A 21,534-nucleotide genomic window follows, 5' to 3' on the forward strand; every position below is an offset into this window, starting at 1 on the left:
GGTTGTGGGGTCCTGCCCCTGGAGCCTTCATGTTGTGCCTTATTTCCAGCCGTACTTCCTCCCCTGATTTAGGGAATGATCTTGCCCAAGTGACCCACTTTGCCTTAGACGTGTGGTGCCACGCCAAGACACAGGCAGATTCTTCTCAAGAAGATGTCTCTGGAGGGATGGAGGCACCGTATGCCCCTCTCCCAAGTTTTTGTCCCCAGGGTGTCCCTCCGGTGTTTTGTGGGTTGAAACGCATTTCTGTAGATAGGCATATACTTCTTGAGTAGCAGCATAGGCCTTTTTTAACATTATAGAAGAGAATTGTTTTTCTTAGTGTTTTAAAAGTAAACAAAACTTTTGTGTGGTGCACATGCTTAATTTCACTTACAGACTCCTGCTCTACATTCCCTCCTTGTGCTGAAGTAGTATTAATTTTATTGCCTGTACATGAATTGAATTCACTGATTGGTGTCTAATCACGCTTAGAAGAAAAAGCCCCTGTATAAATAGCTATTGGAATTAATTTGGCAGCAACTGTGAGAAATGATCATAAATTTACAAATACAGTTGGAGTAATGATCCAGCGTGGATTTAACAAGAAATACATCCCCAACCTCTGGGAAGTATCATTTGGGTTTCTGTGGCAGTTAAACGCATTTGGTCACACTGGTATTGAGCTTAGAGGCTGGGAGTTGTCTGAGGAGGATGCAGAGGGGTTAAGGCTCCTGGGTTTGAGCAGGAAGAGGCAAAGAAGCGAAGGAGCTGGGCTGAGTGCGAACAGGACTATTTTGAGAGACCCTTGTGTTCTAATCATGTGCTGCTTGAGGCTATATGGGGGTGAATCCAAAAGATGTGGTGATGTCTTCACCTACCAGAAGCCCACCTGAAGTTTGGGCTCCTGGCACTTCTGGACATCAGAAGGCTCCTTTTTGCACTTAAGATGCCAGCAATGTAAGGGAATGCTGGAAAAAATGTCACCTCATAAGACTTTGCTCAGGGGTGTGTTGATGAGGTTTACCTCAGCCACAAAGGTCTGGTATTGAAAAGCCTTAGGCACTGCGAGCAGTTTTGCACAGAAGCTGTGGGGACAGGTATAATGGGAAGCATGTTCCCCAGGCGTCACAAGAGAAAGGCCTGATAGCTAAGGATAAATGAGACCTCGCCTTTTTTCTTTATCTGTATGAAAAGGATGAAGATGTACAGTGAACAGTGAGTAGGCAAGTACACAGGGAGCCCCTGAAGGTGGCTGCAGAGCATTCCTGGATGCACACAGCAGCCTGTGCCAGCCTGGCTGCCTCCCACCACTGTCCCACTGACCCAGCAGCTGGTATCACTGACAGTGGTACTAGCTGTGCCTGCAAGGATGGTGCAGTAAATGAAATGTCTTAATGAAAAGTCCTGTGGGAAGGAGAAGCACTTTGGCAGGTAAACAATTTTTTTCTCTAATGTTAGTATTACCGAACTTGCATTTTTCTCCTTTTTTCTATGTTATTTAGTTATAGGGACCTTTGACTTCATGATGGGAGGAAACATCCCCCTGGCTGTAAGGATCCGAGTTTCTCCCAGTGCGAGGATTTGTCAAGGCTGAGAGACTGGATTATCCATAAACAACTCCAAAACACACAGCTGCTTTTCTGTCTCCCCATCGCGAGGGGTCTTGGATCCTCCAATACAGAGATGGCCTCCAGCCTCACCTGTGCCGGTGTTATCTGGGCCTTCCTCTCCTTCCTCTGTGCCGCTGCCTCCTGCGTGGGTTTCTTCATGCCCTACTGGCTCCTGGGGTCTCAGCTGGAGAAGTCGGTTTCCTTCGGCACTTTCCGGAGGTGTTCCTACCCGGTGCGGGATGAGAGCCGCCAGACAACCGTGATGGTGGAGCAGTGCGGCCGCTATGCCTCCTTCCAGGCCATCCCAAGCGCCGAGTGGAGGATCTGCACGGTGGTAACGGGCCTGGGCTGTGGGCTGCTCCTCTTGGTGGCCCTCACGGCGCTCATGGGCTGCTGTGTATCCGAGCTCATCTCCAGGACCGTGGGCAGGGTGGCAGGAGGCATCCAGTTCCTGGGGGGTAAGTGCTCATGTGGGGAGGGGATGAGGGTGTCTGTGTGGAGAATCCACTGGTGCTTGGGGACAAGGAGGGGATGAGTCAAACTTTCTGCTGGTGAGGGAGACCACTTGGCTCCCTTGGTGGCTAAGCTGGTTGTCTGGATGTGGCCCAAAGACACAGCCACCTTTGGTCACTCTCTTCTGCTCAAGTCCCTGCCTGGTCATTGTGCAGCCTTTGAGAGTTTCACGGCAAGTTGACTTCTGTGGGCCATCATCTTTGCAGTGGTTTTGTGGGCTGTAGTTTATAGCAGAGCTCTGCCAGGATGGCAGTACCTGGAGGAGAAATGGGACTGCAGAGCTCCATGAAGCATTATGGTTTTGGAGAGGAGAGGCTGTGTTACGTGGGAACATCTTTCTCCTTCCTACCCCATCCCTGGCAGAGCGCCCTCCACCTCTGCTGTCTGCATCTGCATGGATCTGGCACAAGTCTGTGGCCAGGGTTTGAGGCAGGGGATTGATTGATTATCCCTGGTAGGGGTGTCCCACCATCTCCCAGAAGGAGCCTTGCCAGGCTGCCTGACCTGTGCTGCCCGCTGATGGTGCCGCAGGTTTGTTGAGTCCATGGGCGTGGGAGAATTACCTCTTCTCGGTTTTTTAGCTTGTAATTGTACAGAGTATTTGTAACTGTGAAGTGTTTGAAGAGTACGACGCAAGAAACAGGATCCTCTAGTGTGTTTTTTATAGGGTAGTTTTCCCAGTAAATCATCACTCTCTTGTCATTGGTGACATGCGGCTCACTGGCACTCACTTTTGCCTGGTGCAAGTGCTCCACCACCCCTGTGTGATTGCTCCCATAAAGGGATGTGTTCCTTTGAGCTTTGGGTGCAGGTGCCAGTGTTCAAGTTGCCCTGCAGTGTCTCGTCCCAGCCAGGGATCCTGTCTCATGCCCTGCAGGAGCAGGCTAGAGAGGGACCAAACAGAAACTTGTCCACAAGGGCACTGTGGATACATCCCGAGTCTGCAGCCCCAAAGAAGCACAGGACAAAAACTCTGCTACTGTCCAGCTCAGGGCAGACAAATGAGGCAAGAAAAGGGCCCTGTGCCAAGCCTCCAGCCAGGCAGTGGCAGCGCAGTTCACTCCTGGCCAAGGGCAGTTCTGCCTCTAACTTTTTGGGTAGTCGCACTTCAGAGCAAGCCAACCCCGTCATTTCACCCTTCCCTCAGCTTTGCCATCCACAGGCATTCCTGCGTTTAATCTGTCTGACAATTAGAAGGTGCAGCAGCTGCTAGAGAGTTAACTCTGCTGGGAGCTACAGCTTCTTTAAGCCTGCCCCATTACAGGATGCAGGCGGGCATCCAGGGGATGGAGGGGATTTTCTGGTGACACTCTGCAAGCCCACTCGGTCTGGCTATTTTCACTCAGAGCCACCACAGGCTTGTGCTATAACCACCCCCCTCTTTCCAGCTGCCGGCTTGGCTCGTCTGGTTAGAGTTTAGCTCTTTTCTCTCTTGTGGCGGTGCTCCCCTGCCTATCCATAGGGCGGGGCCGGCCGTGCCTGTGCCTGCTGACAGCTGTCCCAGCCAACACAGCGTCTCTACCGGTGAGCGGCTGGCTGGGGGACATGGGAGGAATCCCGCTCCCCATGACATAGAATCATAGAATAGTTAGGGTTGGAAAGGACCTTAAGATCATCCAGTTCCAACCCCAATGGTGTGGGCTGGATGCAGGCACCCTTCTCGGAGGCGGGATGGTGGCTGTTGTGCAGGGAGGTGAGAGGTCCCTTCAGACCCCACCATGTCCATTCCCAGAACTTGTTCCCAGCTGACCAGGCAGCATTCCATCCTGCCTGGAAGGGCGTGAGCAGGAAGTGCGTGTCCTCCGTAGGTGACAAATCAAAGAAATGTGAACTTGTGATATGAAAATTACCAACAACTTTGCTTACAGTTCAGAAATTAGTTACACAGCATGTCTGATTTTCTCCTCTACTGCCTTTTATGGTTGTTTCTCATTTCACTCAGCACTGCTGGAAGTGTGTATGAAATGAACAAAGTGAGACCTGTCAATTCTTAACCTGCTTAAAACCCAACTGTGCGGACATGAGGGAGAGGCAAGGTGGTGAAAGCCAGTAATTTGGATGAACTGAAGGGACATATTAGGATAAAAATCAGATCCTTACATCCTTGATCAGATCCTTAGCTGCTATAAGTAAGTATAGTATCATTGTTTAAATGACGTGACTACATTTATTCAGATGTCTAACGCAGGCACTATAATTATTAGGTTGTTTTATGTCAAGATAGCCACAAGCTCTTCACTTTATTTACTAACCAGGAATGCCAGCTCTTTGTTCCCTGTACTACAGCTGTAGGTTTACTTATATACCACAATGTGTGCTTTGAATATGTCTCAGTGGCAGTACAGTGACTGTAATTTTGATTGGCCTCCACTTGGAGATCTAACCAAGTAAAACCCTCATATTTATTTATTTATTTATTTATTTATTTATTATTTGATGGGGGGAAAGAACCCCCTCCTACCTTTATATGAAGCAAAAACCCTGGGGTAATAAGCAGGCCACTCAGTGATGCTATTTTGTGTTAGGGCAAGGAGGTGCCTAGGCAGTTTCACTTTCTTTTTGTCTGAGTCACCTGCACCAAGACCCTGCTCCTGCTCTAGTGATGGAGGATGAGCATTGGAATAAACCGTATTTCTCTTGAAGTTAGAAACCAGCACGAAGACATGCTCAGGGTAGCTAGTTTGTGGCTTTAGTAGTGTTTCATGAGTCTAAGATCCAAGTAATTTTCTCAGCATGATTTAAAAACATGGACTTGGTGAAGACCTAAGCCAATTGACAATGGAGTGTTGTGGGAAGCCCATGAGTGGGTGAAATTTGCAAGCCTCTGAAGCTGTGGTGAACCAAAGCACTAAGGCTGCTAAAACTAACTTACTTCAACACTGGAAGCATTTTTACTGCTGGGAAGAGGTGGCGGAGAGGTTTGCTTACCAGAGGTGGTAAGCAAACAGCCCAATCCTTTCCTTCTAGCAGTATGAAGGAGTAGTAACTCCAAGTAGGTCAGTGGAATAACACCTGTATAAAGGCAGTGCAGCCTGCACTAGAGAAACGGTGCCAAGGTTTTACAGCTGGGATTTCCCCGAGTTGTATGTAGCAGCTCATGGGAGTGAATTATTAATGCATGCTTATACCATAAATCTGCTCTTCTCATACAAATTGAACAGCAGAACCTGCAAGAACTGCAGCTCCACGCGGAGTCAGAACGGCTCTTTAAATATTGTTTGATCTTACACACTTAGTCTATATTTGCTATTTCAGATAATCCTGGCTACAGAGCATGCATGTATTTTAAGATGACTTGGGGATGATACACACTGAGTTTCTGTTCCTACCAGGAAGATTGCATCATAGACTTCTCCTCCCATTTGCAATTATGGGAACCGCTTCCTTTCCCTTGCATGATCACATGGCAGATATGTAGTCATTACAGCAATTGCTTAAATGAAAAACAGTGCTAATTTTAGCTTTTTTCTAAGGCAATTTGGTGGTGGGCAACAAGAAGTAGGCAACACCCCAAAGTCAGCCGTTTCTGCAGTGGCTGTCAGTGGTCTGCAGTCCATAGCTGGCAAACTGCTGCTGTCTCAGAACATGCTTCACGAACATCTCTGTTGGATCGCTTCAAAGAACTGACAATTGAGGTGAAAGTCATGCTGTCTATAACCTCTTGAGGGCACAGTTATGTAGATGGATATAGTCTTCACTGATAGCAGTAAGTGCAGTGTTCCCAGCTGATTTCCTTTGAGTGTTTGGAAGATTGAGGCATATATAATGTGTCTAGAACGGATTACAAGGATGTATCTTTGCTCATAACTATTGAGGCCATGGCAGCAGGAAGTGAATTTTAACAAATCTATTGCAAATTGGCGCCTGTAATTACTGATTCATTATTTTCATTGTGCTGTGGCAAGTCAATTCCACTCAAATGGGGAGACTAGAAATTTGCAGGTAGATAGCTCAGATACGACAGACTAATTTGGTGAATAGTTGTGCTCTCTGAATGCAGAGCAATGATTTTAAGAACATAGCAATAATTTTAAGAACATAATGAACTTAAAGCTTAGCCAGTTTTATGAGAGGCAGTAGATCAAAAGACACAAGTATTGCAAGGATGGTCAATTTAAAGAGCGTTATGCTGGCAAGGTGAAGCTTTTCATTAATATGGTCAGCACACAGGAATTATAGATGCTAGCTGCTAGCTCAGAACTCCCTTTGGCTGCATAGGATGGCTAAGCCAAGCTCAGAGGGGTATGAATCCAAAGGTATACAGCATGTAATGATCTGCTGACTTAGGCACCTCTCTGAACCTCACACTTTGGCCCTGATTCTGAGTGGCATGTGAGAAGTGAGCCCTCTCCGTGATTACTGGATAGCCATGGGGTTTGTATACTGTCAACTTCAGTACTGATCCCTCATTGATTGTACTCAAGTAAAGCACAATTTTTGCTACTCCCTTCAGTAAATGAGCAAAATACTCAGCAGTGCCTTCTCTTCCTCTCATTATCTTGTTTCCCTTGTGTCTCATGGGAGTGCTGAAACTCCTGAAACTATGGTTGAATTGCTGGGTAGAAAATCTGTGGAGCTCTTGCAGTAGAGGGTGATGAAAAGAGCATTTGGTTATTTGAGGAAAAGGGGACACAAATCCCAACTACTTCCAGTTTTGTCTCAGAAAAAAAAAGTGTCTTTCTGGAAAAAGCTCTTAGCACCACATGCAATCACTGCAGAATACTTCTCCAAGTGTCCTATGCCAATACTGGCCATAATTGTTTCTATCTCCCATAGGGTGCTCAGGACAAGTGTATGCTGGGTGAAGAGGGGAGAAGAATAAGAAGTGCTCCATTAAGATAAGGAGAATGTCTAGTGTGGGGTGTTGGCTTTGTGTTGTCAGTGATGAAATCTTAAAGAAAGCCTTTGAGAGAGATTTTGGGCTGGAGATTTTAAAAAGACAGATACAAGGGAGATCTGCAGGTTATTACCACACTAATAGCTGAACCTGACTCTAGGTTGAGGTCTAAAATGTAGAGGGCAGAGAAGGGAAGAGCACCAGGTCATAGCACTGTGACAGCATGTAGAGAAGCTGTTCCTCAAAGGAAATGCTTGGGAAACAGTTAAAGAAGAGGAGGCTCTTGGGAGAGAAGGAGTTGCTGGACCTAAATCATATTTCAAGAAATGTGTCAGAGACAACCTGTGGGTCAATCTTGGTTCTGAGACGGGCAAAGTAGGTAGGGGCTTTGGTGAGGTTAGTTCTAGTTGACTACAGGGATGAGAAACTCCTTGTAAAGGTTTTTGTTGAGCTGCAGGCAGTGACCAGTAACCATTATTTTGTCTGACAGCAGAAGTGGGACTCTCTGCTTTCTGCTTGGAAAACTAAGGTCAGGATCATTTTCTGCTTATAGGGAGAAAATGAAACTGAGAAGAGCCTTGTTGGGGACAGGGAAGATCTGAGATGGTCAAGAGACTCCCAGGAAGGAAACAGTTACCCCAGACTCTTTTGCAATTCCCCCAAGCCTGTCTCATCCGTTTCTCCCATCTATACACATTCTTCCCAACTCCTCACAGAATCTGTACCTGGAAAAAACCCAGGCAAAAGCATACAAAATGGCCTTTTAGTTCTGTCATCCTCTTTAGCCTAAAAACATTTTTCGAAAGGCTAACCTTGGGGAGGGGCTGGGGAGGGGCATCTCCTGTCCAGCACCAAGCCCTCTTCTTCAGCTGCAAGTTAGCTGCTCAGGCCTGTACTACCACATCTTCCTCTCTCTTTCCTTTTATTAGATGCAAAGATTCAGTGACCTTGCTGTGCTCATGTAGGTATGTGAAAGGGCAGTCCTCATCCTAGAAAAAGACAAACTGCAGGCTAGGTAGTAATCCAGTGTATACATGCACATATGAAAACGCTGCAAGAGGGACTTATGAAAGTGACAGATGCCTCACTAGGAGGTAGCAGAAGAAGAGCACACAAGGAACACAGCACTGTTAAACGTTGCTAGTGCGTGACTGCATGGCATGTCATAGGTTCACAGATTCAGCAATAATAAGGTCAGCAGAGAACACTCTGTTTAAGCCTAAGTCTGCTGTAGGTATGGTTACTGGTCATAAGACAGCATTCATGTAATTAAGGTTTGAACAAGAGTATATCTGTGGGAAAAAAACTTCTAGTCTGAGCTTAATTAACTTCAGGAAAAGCAGTATCTTCATAAGTTGTTCAGTGAATTACCCTGACTTTTTCTTCCAGATCATTACTGCAAATATTAAAAATGTAGTACCAGGAATATATAATTGCAAAATTTCATTTTCTTGAGGATCATTATGATTTTTTTTTTTTAAGATCCAAAGTTATGTTGATTTTAATTCATTTAAGCCGTGCTATGTTGTGTTTTCTTTACCAACCTGTATAGAAGCTGATTCATAGCTGCTATGTTTCACACCACTTATCTCTCCAGTTTTCTATAGGCATCCACCAAAAGATGAAGTGCAGTGAACAGTTTTGCAGCTCCATCCCTTTTTGGCTTGACTTTGACTTGCTAAACTGCATCCTGCCGCTACTAGTGCCTATGTTCAAGATCTGCTTTCCTGCACTATGAAGTACCTTCCCATACTATGGTACAGCACAGAGTCAAATTCTTGGATTTAGGTTTGGAGTCCAGATGAGTTAAGGCAGGGAAGCATTTGGGAAGATGATCAGGACAAGGGAATTTAGACAGTGATGTTATCCTAACAGATTTCGTAGCATATGTTTTACTGAAGATTAGCCAGCTTTCTCTCTTATGTATTCATACAGGATGTAAAATATAAGACAAATTCAGGACTGAAGCTGGACCAATGGAATGTATGTCCTCTGTCACTCTCAGTTTATAAATGACATTATTTAGATTCCTACACTCTTAAACAGATGTAGCCTGTATTGCTTGAATCTTTCCTCTGTGCATGGGCCACCAAATTGGATTGGAGAAGAATAGAAGTCAGCAGGTACTTACCTGAAATAGGTAAAGAAAAGGTACAGACTTAGATCCTGTATATTCTGAAAAGGATCCCATTTCCTGTGGTTGCTTTGACCGTGCTCACAGAAGTTCCGACTGCAGCCTTGCTAAAGACTGTTGCTCTGACAGGTCTAACAGCACAGCTCTTTGTGCGATTGTTCCCTTAGGAGTCCCACTGAAGGAGACCCGAGTTAGCAGAGATTTGCTGTTTAGGTAACACCAGCCATTTTAACAGAGCAGATGAGCAGGGAAGAATCAGTAATAAACATTGCTGGTCATGAAGTGCAGAATCAGTAGCTCTGAGGAGTCCATCCCTGCCAGCAAGGTCACGAGCAGCGTAGAGCAAGCAGGGAGTTGTAATGCTGTTGGAATAGTAGAAATGCAACTTGAAGAAGACAAATGAGAGTAGCCATCATATCGTACTCTGCTGTCTTTGTTTTTTTCTTTCTGTCCCCAACCACTTCAGGGATCTTGACTCTTTCAGTATTTCAAAATCTTACTATAACAGCAGCGGAGCCCTTATAGGCTGCATATTTTTCTGTGTCCTTTGAAGTCAGAGACACTAGTACAAATGACATCAATATTTCTATCTTAGAGATAAGATTATTTGGCTGTGACATTAGCCTAAATTGGGTGTGGTTCTGAGGCTGAGTTTCCTTCTGAATACTTACTTTGGTAAATTGTAAGTTAACTTGTTTATACTGAATTGTGCTTGCAAACACAGATTCTTCCCTCCGCCTGTAATTTTTACTCCTAATATAAATTTTGGCTAAATACAGGAAAAAAACCCCAAACCCAAAGCTATGCAGAGTTTCAGCCTGGAGCAAATACTACAAGTTAGACTTTAGGTGCTCTGGAAGCACATTTAAAATGGAAATGCTGATGTATTATTAAAAATAAAAGGTGCTGCTAAAATATTGGGAAGGATCTCTTTGCTTCTCTTTGTTTTCATATTGATGTTGAATGTAAAAGTGGTATTTTGACTATTGCTGCAGCTGTGTTGTATTTAAGCCGAATTTTGCAGTAAGGAACAGACTTTTTGATCTAAAGATGTCCTGGAGTGCTGATTTATTTATCTGTAGAATGAAGTTCAGACTTCTTGCTTTTTCTCTTTCCTCTTTTATTAGAAAGGAATGCTCAGCACTTCTGTGATGCTTTTCATTTCAAAAGGCTTTGCTTGCATGGCCTAGTGAAACTTCAGAAAACGTGAGGCAGGGGAGCAAGCAGTCTCTTTTGCTGGTGTAGAGTCCAAGTAAATTCAGAGTTACTTTACTTGAGATCCTCTGCATTTGTGTTGATTAGAGCAGAATCTGGGCTGGAGTCAGGAATTTTGTTTCTGCATTAAAGATGTGGTTTGTTTTGCTTGCTGAGCTCCATGAAGTATTTGAATATCTCTGGGAACTTCATTTAGGCATCAAAATGTTTCAGTATTTTCCAGAGTGGATGAGGTCATATGCCCTACAGACAGGACAGGATTGTTCCCAATGGTGTATTTTCTAGGATTTTGTCCAGTCTGGTGTTAAATGTCTATGTAATGTGTTTTGGATTTTATTCGTTTACCTCAGGAAACTCAGTTTACTAGTCATTCGACTTGGAAGTTTGTCACAATATTCAACCTGCATTCTCCTTTTCTCACTTACATCCTTTTACTTTTCCAATACACATTTTTACCTTCTAAGCTCTTTAACGTATTCTTTATAAAGTACAGTAAGACAGTTTTCAATCTCCTTCATCGTTTCAATGAACTCAGGCATAGAACTTGAGGGCAACCAATGTATTATTTTCATGCAGTGAGGAGTTAGGAAGGAGCATGATGTGATTAAGAAATGGACTGTAGTTTTAAACCAAAACTCCACTGACAGCTGCATGCCTTGTGATGGCCATCATGCTGGCTGCTCCCTGGTCAAGGATTTCCTTTGGCACTGTGGAATGCCTTTGCTGACTTAAGCAATGTTAAGCTTTTTATGTTTCCCAAATGCAAGGTCTTAAGTGGCATTCAGGCCATGTGAGGATGGCCTCAAGCCACAGAGGACTAAGAAGAACATCCTCTGCTTTGGTTTTGGATGACTCTGCCACCATAAGACATCACAGGTCACAGGAGTAATATTGTATTTGACAGATCCCTTCTAGTAGCTGTCCTGTATCTTCTCAGGCATGAAAAATTGGGCATGGTCAATGCACCCTGACAATGCTGGTGATAAGGCTGATTCACTAGGCTTGATTAGATCTCATTTACATTGTTTATTTCACTGTCAGTCCCCTGATGTCACAGGTACATCTGGGAACAGAGGCAGACTTCTTTTCCCTCCAGGCTGGCTTTTTCTTAGAGCCTGACCTGCTGACATCAACTGCAATATTCCTTCATGGGACCCAGGGGAGGGCAGGATCTGGAGCTCAGTGCCGTCGCTACTTATTGTTGCTAGTGGGATTTGGAGGAGATTGCTGCTGTGTAGCAGTGCAAAGACGATCATGGGATGCCAGATCCTACCTAATTAACCAGGTACGGAATATTAATTGTAGCAGGACTAAAGCTTTAGAGCAAAACTCTTGAGAGGGTTGATGTACCATGACCTGAGTCCACGTGTTCCTGCATAAGTCTGACAGAGCCTAGTCTTTCATGAAGACTGACCATTTTGAATTGATTTGCAGGTACAATTCTTGATGGGGCTAACAGACTTTTAGTCTTTTAGTGAGCTTGGCAGTAGTATGGAGGAATATAAAGAAAATGTTAATGAAAGAAAGCCTAAACAATCACCTATTAGAAATCATTGTTATTTTTATCATGTAACATGATCCAAACAGCTCCAGAGAGAATGAAGCAGAAAATGCAGAGTTCTGATAAACACTATATAATTTCTGTAGTAATGTAAAGATTTGACCCTTTCCTTTTCAATCTGACAGTTCACTTGTCTTGCATTGTCTCCCAATAAAGATGCCTTTGTAATATAAAGTGGTATTGTTGATTTGAGAAGAATGGTTTTCTAATAAATGTGGAGGGATTTGGAGTTTGTCTCTTGCATTGAGGAGAAAGGATTTGAGATAAAGCCATGAATGATCTTTCTGGAATAACAAAAGCTGCTTCTGAACTACAGCACCCTGGGAAAGGATATGAAGCCTGCCAACATAGCAGAGTGTAAGAAATAGCCTTACAGCTTCTGAGAAGTGTGCTACCTGACTTTACAAGTTCAGGCTTTTGTCTGAGTCTGCAGCTAACTGAAAGCCTATATATGAATACATTTTTTCATTTTTTTTTTTTTTTTTTAATGAGAATGAACTTGATATTCAGAGCATCACAAGCAATTCAGGTCAGGCACAATACAGCTGAATGCCAGGTACTGTGAAGGGTTATCAGGACGTACTACAAAGTTCTTAGTTTTGAGAATCTATAGAAACTGAGCTAGCATGATTTTGAGGGACCTTTGTGAGCGTATGTGTGAGAGGAAACTTCTTTGTTTCAAACTTTGCTGTGACTCAGCCCAGACCCTGTGCATGACTACGAGCTTTAAATGTCCTTTGGAGATTAGTACATCTGCCTAGGAAATTTGTACCAACATCCTCACTTGTACAATTGTGGTTGTTGTTATAATGTAGGAAATTCTAGAAATCCATTGTGCTGGGGGAAGAGGCAAAGACAGTTGCTGCTCCAGAGAAGTCCTGACTGAACCAAAATCAGACTAGGAAATTGAGGTTTAGCGCATTTTTGCTATGGTAAGAACTGATGCTGACAAGCTTCTTGTGTGCTTTGTAGAGGAGTAGGTAAAAGGAGACCTCTAAATGTTGGCTTAGTAACAAATGACAAATGTATTACTTTCATGGGTAAGGTTTCCTCTTCAGATAACCTGCATCCCTTTAAAAACTTTTACTAACTGCAGCCTCAGAAAGGTATGGGTGAACAGTCAGAGGCCAGGGTTACAGTAGGCAAAGCTGGCTGAGGAAAGCAGCATGCTGCAGGGGGAAGAAAGCATGCAGAGGAGTACAGGAGGAGGCTGCAAGGGGCTTCATCCCCTTATGAAACGCCATTTGCTGTAGCTGCAGACGTACATATTTTCTGCCACTGCTGACTCACAAAGGGTCTTTCAGATGTTGTATGGGTTACATGCAGGAAAACACAAAACTTAAGACTTCTGTGCTGTAGTGTGTCTTAGATTTCAAGAATTATGTTAGTTTTCAAGTCCTTTTTCTGGCACAGCAGTAAAAACATGCTAAATGGCACTAAATGCTGGGATAAAGCTCTTTACAGCCAACACAACTACCCAAGCCATTACAGGCACATTTTGCAAAATCAATAGGTTGTTATAAATTTCAGGACATTTTTACAGGAGGTTCTTCTACAAGAAACCCAATGGCTGGCTCTGAAGAGCTTTGTTCAGTGCTGGAAATCTCTAACTAGAAACTTCTTCACTGGAAAGTAGTCCAGCAAGTTGGAGCAGGTTGTGGTGATGAAACCCATCAGTGAGGCAAAGGTACAGACCCCCTGAGCCTCTCTGTGTGGCCCAGGGCTAAGGCAAATACCAATATGCTCTTCCCATGTGTCCCCCAAACTACTGATAGCTCCCCAAGCCACTGAAATAATGAATATACCTGAAACTATTTCCAACAGAGATGGAATGCATATCTATTTTGTTCCTTGTTCTCAACCAGAGTCTGAGGCATGAATGAATGCAAACACAGTTCTGTTTTTCGAGATGAGGCTTTTCTATAATACTATCTCAAAATAATGCTGTTATAATAATTAAGGAGTAAAATGATTTCTTAACAGGCTACACTGCAGCGATACTTGGCAAACCATTCTCCCTGTGAGCACTGAGCTATCTGATGAACAGTCTGTTGCTTCTTTCTTCTCCTACTTTAGCATAATCTTCTATTTCCTATTTATTCCTCAGGCTGTGGAAGGGGACACTATGGCTGAAGACAGTTTATGGCGAGTTATTCACAACTTTGTTTAGCTTGTTCCTCTTTTCCATAACAATTTGCAATAGAAACTGTGTCAGGAAAGAGCCCTGTGTGGGCTGGGACAAGTCTTACGCTGGAGATGGCAAATTCCATTTCAGGCCACTAAGCCAGAGATCCGGTGCTAAGAACACAGGAAGCTGGGAGAATAAATAATGTAACTTTTCATCTCATGCATAAGAATTGCAGTCTGGTTTGATCTTGTGATAGAGAAAAGTCATTCTGCTTATCTCATCTAACATAGTGGCTAGTCTGATTACAAGCTTCCCTGCTTGGCACCTTTTTAAATTCAATTTGACTGCCTGTGCCCTTGGCACACAGTGGGTTTCATTAAATTTCACAGCAGTTAGTTTTCATTCCCTCTGTGACACCTTTTTATCAACATTTGACTCTATTGTAATTTCAAGCAATTGTGCTTTTTTTGTGAAGTGCTTGTATCATAATAATTTGCAGAGCAGGTGGGGGATGACGATGCAGATGCCGTTGCAAATCCGTGTAGAAAACTAAGATATGGGAAGCCAGGTCAGCTTGCAAGTGTTTTTCACATGATGACAAAAAAGGAGCTGCTTCCCTTCCTTCTCTGGTGCTCTCATTGAGGACTGTCAAAAGTGCAGTTAAAATGCTTGCTGTAAGAGGCAAATTCAGTTTCCTTCGGGCCAATCACAGCTTTATTTTAAAAGGAGAGCTAGTGGACTGGTTGGATTGACAACCCAAGGTTGTGAGACAAACCTTCTGCAACCCCGGCTGCTTAGTAAGTCTCTGTGAGTTTTCTTTTCAAAAACAGATGAGGAAGCTGCTTTGTTAGGAAAGTGTGCGTGTGTGTATGAGTGCAGGAATGCAGAGGGCAAACATGGTTGTTTTCCTTTTAGTATCCCATACTCAGTCCTTGGTAGGTGGAGTGAAGAAACGCAAGCACCCCAGCGTGGGCCTGGCATCCCTTGTCCACATCGCTGCTGCTTCCTCCATAGTGCAGAGCAGCATTTTCTCAAGTTGGTGTCTAAGGCAGATGCTGGATATATATTTGTGCAAGTATAAATGGTTTTGTGTAAGTATAAGTGGTTTTGAGGTGCACTCTAAAGGGCCTTTATTTGCAGACTGCAGGCCCTTTTCAAATGCTGTCCCTTTTTCAGGCTGCCAAACTGAATATCCAAGAATAATGTGCCGTGGTTTCTCAGTAATATTTTAAAAAGTACCTAATTAAAAATTAATTCAAAGTGAAGCTTTAAAGTTCTTGAAAGTGAGCTCCACATTCAGAGGCAACTCAGAGACTGACAGACCTGTGCCTCACTGCAAGCAAGGGTAAGCCAGGCTTGGAAGACCGTAAATCATTTTCAGAATGAGAATTCTGGTTGATTAAACTTTTCCTTATACTCTTTAGAAGGTATTGGTTCAAGTCCTTTCAGTTTAACTAATGGAGCATCTTGCTTTCATCTACGCTAAGGTGTCCATAGTCCCTTCACAGACAGTGTTTCCAAATACAGTGTTGAGCCTCCTTAAACACCTTAGGTTTTCCTTAAACTCCTCAGGAAAGCTGGAGGTTATGGGCAGCTTCCTACCTCCTTTGCAGGAGGGACCTTTGTGCTCTGTGGCTCCTGGTGGGAGAAGACCCTCGGAGGATCTTCCCCAAAGTGCCCCTTTTCCTTGGAGGTTTCCCATGGGGTGAGACTGGTCAGCCATATGCATTCACGTATATAGCATCTTTTTGGTGGATAGGCTGACTGTAGTTTACATCTCAGGCAGTGGCTTGAGTTTACTGGGAAGGAGGCAGCTTAGCTGTGCCAAGAAAGCAAGGGTGTCTTGCCAGGAAAGCACAGGCTCTCCAGTTTCCCCCATGTCTCCAGACAGCAGTGGCTGCTGGAGTGCTCCGTGCTTCAAGTGTCACTTTTGAAGAGCGAGCCGGGTATGCAGCCAGTGCAAATTGGCATGGTGCTGCTGAAGTCAGCCCTTGCTTGGATCTGGCTGGAAAAGGTGGCCTCACCCTTTCTTCTGGGGATGGAAAACATCTTTACAGAGTACAGTTTCAGTGCATGGGCCTCTGGGTATGGCCTGAAATCTTGCTTGTGTTTTCCAGGTTGGCTGAGTACATTGGTTTCATGGATGAAGGCATAAGTAAGAGTTTCTGTAACTTTTTTTCCTGCTAAGCTGAATGGAAGAATACAGATTGTTCTTTGTCTTAGAATGAGGGCATGAAGTTCAGGATCTTTACTCGGTGTTTCCAGCACAAAATGCTCCAGTGTAAGTAGCAGACCTAATATAGCAGACTGTTCAGCAGTCAAATAGCTCTGGGGGAAGTTTCTTCCTCTTTCACATAATTAACAATTAGTTTATATCCTAAAGTCTGGAGATTCCTATAAATTTTATACCTAGCGTAATGGTTGAGGTTTAAACCACAAAAAGTATATTATGATTATAATCTATGCAGATATGCAATACACAGGATTATTTTAGACATCAGTATTTACAGAAACATTTTATCAGTGTGGCCAGTGGCAGCTCTGAAAGAGTAAATAATCGAAAGATCATTTAAGAATGCAAGTAAATGTAAATCCTAGAGGAGTTATATCTTCATATTTGATATCTTAGAAGACATTAATACAAGAATATGTCCTTTTGTTTCAAGATGATATAGTTCATTATCAGTCCTGATGAACACCTAGCTTGGTGGGCCTTCAGCTAGACAGAAGCAAGACTGCTAATGTCATGTGGATCCTGACAGGTGTCTCTGAGTATTTGCGGGCCTTGATATATATGCAATCTATGGATATTTCAAAACTGATTAACATTTCTGAACCTGAGTTAAAATTTATACTTGACATTTCAGTAGTGGCAGGGCAAAATTAATCAGCGCTCAAAAGATCTGCTTACTGACATGCTAGTGACAGTGAAATTATAAACCACTGAGAAATAGCCTACTGAAAGACAGAATCTAACCTGATTTTGGAAGAGGATCTGCAAAACTGGCTTACTGCCATGGGCAGACTCTGAGGTGATGTACAGTGGTGTAACTGGCATTTACTGTCTGAGGTACCAGCTTAAATGGCTCAGGGCTCTGACGAGTTATATGTCCTATAATAAGTCACTTGCAAATCTTACTTGTGAAACATTAACATATTAAATATGCAAACTAATCTCTTAAAACAGTTCAGATAAGCAGCAGTTTTAAATGTACCCAGTCAAGATGTTTTTCAGTCAATGAAGTTCAGCAAGCAAATGCCTCATTTCAGTGGCAGTCTTGAGGACAGTCAAAATTTATACTGTGATTTTAGGCTGTATGACTTTGTAGTAAAAATAAGAAATCAGAATGAATTTTTCATAGAGAGGGTTTTTTGTCTGTTTGTTTGTGTATCTTATCTTCGTTTTAAATAGGGCAGCAATAGTCTACACGTTTCAAAAGACTGCATAGAATCAGCTGCCACTCCAACCAGTAAAGCCAAGGTAGCTAGAAAAGACCTAGGAGGAGAAGAAGTTTAGTGTGGAAGATGATTTGGACTGGATTAGTTTCTTTCCTCCAACTTTTTATATTTTTCTGCTTACTCACTGTGAAAGTTGTCTTAATTTAGTCTTTGGCAAGAGTGTAACAGCCCCCACTACTCCTATTTACCTCTGAATTTGGTACATGGTAATCTATGTCCTCATCCATCGACACAGTGAACCTGGATTGAATCTTACGTCTGGAAGCCATTCCTTTTCACATTTCCTCTTTCCTCCCAGGACACTCTTTGAAGTACTTATGCCGTATTCAGCAAGCATTGCTTAGTCATCATGGTAGTGGTTGTTCTTATTTAAATCCAGACTGCTCAGATTGTCTTTAAAATATCAGAGATTTTTCTTAACTTCTGAAGATACAGGAACAATGGAGAATTTTCTGTCTTGCTAACAGATGGTCAGAGGTGCTGCTTCCAGATCAGGGATACAAGTTCGCTTTGAATATGGAGTGAGACTGCTCTAAACCAAAGGGAAGGGTGGTGTGGTTTTCAGTTATCTCGAACAGTACATAAATGAGAATGGAAAGCAAACGTTGACACATACCTACAATCTCAACAGGTTTAAATGTGAATTCACAAGTTGCAATCAGTTTTTTCATTGCAGCCTGTCTCCAAATACTCACAAGTAAAGCTGAGAAGCCAGGTGCATCTTTGACAGAGATAATCAGCCTTCAAGATGGATGATGAGGGCAAAGCAGAATGGCAAAAAAGGAAGATTTGAGGGAGTTTAAAAGCGCATAATTGTTGGGGTTTTTTTCCCCTTCACTATTGGAGTACTCAATTTGATGTCATCTCTGGCAAAGTTGATTGACAGAGTTCAATATTCTAAGTTATAAGAGTACCTTTACGTAAAATATTTGTCTTCACAGAGTATTCCTTGCACAGATGCAGGGAATATTATTTCCATTTTGCAGATAGGAGGCTAGAAACGTATTGAAGGTTGCATATGAAACTTATGTTTAAAGAAGTGTTGAGTAGAGGCCTTCCAAGTCTCAGGTTCAGCACCCACTGAACCAGCTGTCATATGGAGACACTACTAAAACATAAAGGTATAATAATGTGCCTCTTCCTTACACGAAGTTATGACTAAAGGATTATCTGCCTGGCATTGTTGAGGCAGACAAAAATTTATACTACGTGCATCCTGAGCTGGTGGGTGACTGCAAACAGCGTTGGTGACAAGCTAACACACACTGTTTCTCAAGGCAATTTACGCTGTTGAGCTCCATGCTGCTATAATTAAATGGCTTTTTTTAGTCTAGTTGTGCAGAAGGCATGTCCTAACTGAAAGACACAGCTAATTTTCTTTTCTGTGAAGCTCTTCTTGTAATAATAAATGGTATTCCATGGTTCAAAAGAGGTCATAGCTTCTTTTATGTACAAAGATTATATATGCTTGTTTAGATGACTGATTTTCAACTTTTCCTGACTGGTTGACTCCCTAGACTGCTGAAAGGCATGGCTAAGCTTGCTGTGCTTAGTTACCTTTTGTGGACCCCTCAAAGGTCCATGACACTTCCTATGGTCTTAGGCCACAGGCTGAAACCAACTGAAAGACCACTGTAAAAAATGTGAAATTTTCCATGGATAGATTTGTCGGTTAGAGCTGCTTTGTTGTGTTTGCGTTTGATGAGTTTTGTTAAGGACATTCTCTTCTCCCTGCAATAATCTTATGTGCTTTTGGCCACAAAGGCAAGTAAACAAACAAACCAACAAGGAGGAGATCTGCTACACAGATCAGAAAAGGGATTTTAGATCGAAGATCTCATGAAGCCATTATGTCGTCATCTTTTGTATATGTAAAATACATAATTCCTGCACTTCTAATCTATTGTGCAAATATGTATTTAGAAGATTAATGAAATGTGGATTAAAAATTTTTCAAAAGAGTTATTAGGGTGTTTCACCACATTTTCTAACTGGATCTTTCAAACGAGCAATTACTAGCTCTGCAGATTACATGGCACTGAACAAATAGTACTTTGCAGCAGGCTATATGACACCATATTCACAAGGAAGGAAACATTTAAGACCAGTGGCGAACTGAACATACTTTTTACGTTGGCACTGCCCTACATATTCTTAACTGCTCTTGAGATATACCTGTGTTAGGGGAACATAGGTGTGAAACAAAAAGTGGGAAGAGCAAAAGCTCTCCCCACACACACTGTCTTCATGCATTTTAACCTTCAGGCTGCAGGAAATGGAGAAGTTTTTCTTTCTTTCATATCTTCTGATTTCAGAAGGGCTGCTCATCTGGATACCTCATCCAAGGGTGAACAATCTCTCATGGAAGTATGCCCCCATATCTCCATGCCAGTGCAAAGGGAAACAATCTTTCTCCCTCACAGCAGTTTCGGGGGTAGCAGGAAATTGCCCATAGCCAGGCTGACAGCCCCTTCACGACCTAAGAGTTTCTTGTGTGACGGGCACAGCAGCCTGATGGATTACCATGGTTTGGTGTCTGCACTGGGTGTGAGAGCAGCAGCGCTTGGATGTCAGTGGGAATTTTACCATTTGTGGAAGTGGGACCTTGGTACACGGTGTGGCACTGTGACATGGGGTCTATGTCTGATACCTGCAGAAGAACCAAGGCATTGATGCACCTCACTGTAAAATTTGCAGGAAATCCTAGATAGCTGAGCCTGTCAAGCAAGGTCTAGCACAGTTAAAGTGACTCTCTGGCATATCCCAGTGATGGAGTCTCTATGCAGTTGTGCCCATGAAGAACTGGGGCAGGTCCCTTATGTGCTGTGAAATAAGAAAAAGTGCCAGACAACGGAGTTTTGTGATAATGTGATTGCAAGATTAATTGGCACACAGAGTTAGCAGAGGACACAGAATTTGCATTTGCATGTGGGAAGAGTGAGTCAGAATGACTTTGTACCTGTTTCGTATTATGCGCATGTCACATATATTTGATATTTTTAGTGTAACGCTTCACTTACTTTATTGTTTTCTTGATTATTTTAATTTTCTGAACTACTTCATTGTGAAAACATATCACAGAAGATGCTGATACTTTTTATTTAGTAAGATGCTTAAATTATACTTCTGAAGTTACTTACCCAGCATTTTATTTATGTTGCAGTCATAATTACTCAGTGCCTCCTCCATTTGCTTTTATTTAATTATGACTGTATAGGCAGCAGCCACAGAGATAAGTCTCTCCACATGATTGGTTGCACAGAGTGCCTTCCATGCACTGTAATGAGTTTGCTTGACACCTGGCAATTAAATGGAATAGACTTTTTGTCACTATTCATGAGGCTTGGCGTGATATCAGGCGTCCAGTGATGTGGCTTGGTTCTCACATGTGTGGCAGACTGTCTCTGGCAGTATGAAAAGGACAAATGAAATTAATTATAGAGTTGCCAGATGCTTTAAACAATCCTGTTCAGCTTCATAACCCAGTCTTGTCAAGTTTCTGGGACTTGATGCATTTTTGTGTGAATGTCTTCTTCAGCCTTTTCAAGTGTTGCCAGAGAGAACCTCCTACTGAAGTTACTGCTGCTGAAAATTCAAGAGTGCTTTCAACTTCTCTCTAAGGCAGGGTTTTCTAGAGAAGAAAGGTATTCCTTATCATTCTACCGTATTTAATACATCCTTTTTGATGCCGTAAACAGTGATGGAGTGACTGGAGTCTGTGTATGTCTGTCAGCTAAAATTATACTATCATATACTTGTTTACTGCAGGGGCAATGCCACTGATTCCTGTGGGATTTCTTTAGGTTTACTCCTCATGTAGCTGAAATCCAAATATGCACCTGCCTGTTTTCTGGGGTGCATAGGCACAACCCCAATTCCATTTACAAGGAAAAGAATTTGACCCATGTAGGGTTTTTTCTGTCAGACTTGTGTGTATCCTGACTCTTCATGAAGATGACTTGAACCTTCAGAGTTATTAAACTCAATGGAAATAAAATATTAAATTACAAATTTATTGACAGTTTTATTACAGAAAGTATCTGTAGTGTGTATCCACAAAGGCAACAGTTTGCTTTATCTTTTTATTGTTATACC

General features: G+C 42.8%; 1 protein-coding gene across 1 annotated transcript in view; it reads left to right on the forward strand.

Annotated features, from left to right (window-relative positions):
- Positions 1–1,665: 1,665 nt before the first annotated feature.
- The window catches only part of LHFPL6 (LHFPL tetraspan subfamily member 6), a gene marked incomplete at both ends in the record, with an annotated part of 143,725 nt that continues 123,856 nt past the window's right edge, over positions 1,666–21,534 (forward strand). The window contains one exon of the mRNA XM_080612156.1: positions 1,666–2,050. Within this exon, the coding sequence (XP_080468282.1) occupies positions 1,666–2,050 (385 nt within the window). The remainder of the gene's footprint in view (positions 2,051–21,534) is intronic.

The sequence above is a fragment of the Psittacula echo genome (genome assembly GCF_963264785.1).
Source record: "Psittacula echo genome assembly, chromosome: 3".
Lineage (NCBI taxonomy): Eukaryota > Metazoa > Chordata > Aves > Psittaciformes > Psittacidae > Psittacula > Psittacula echo.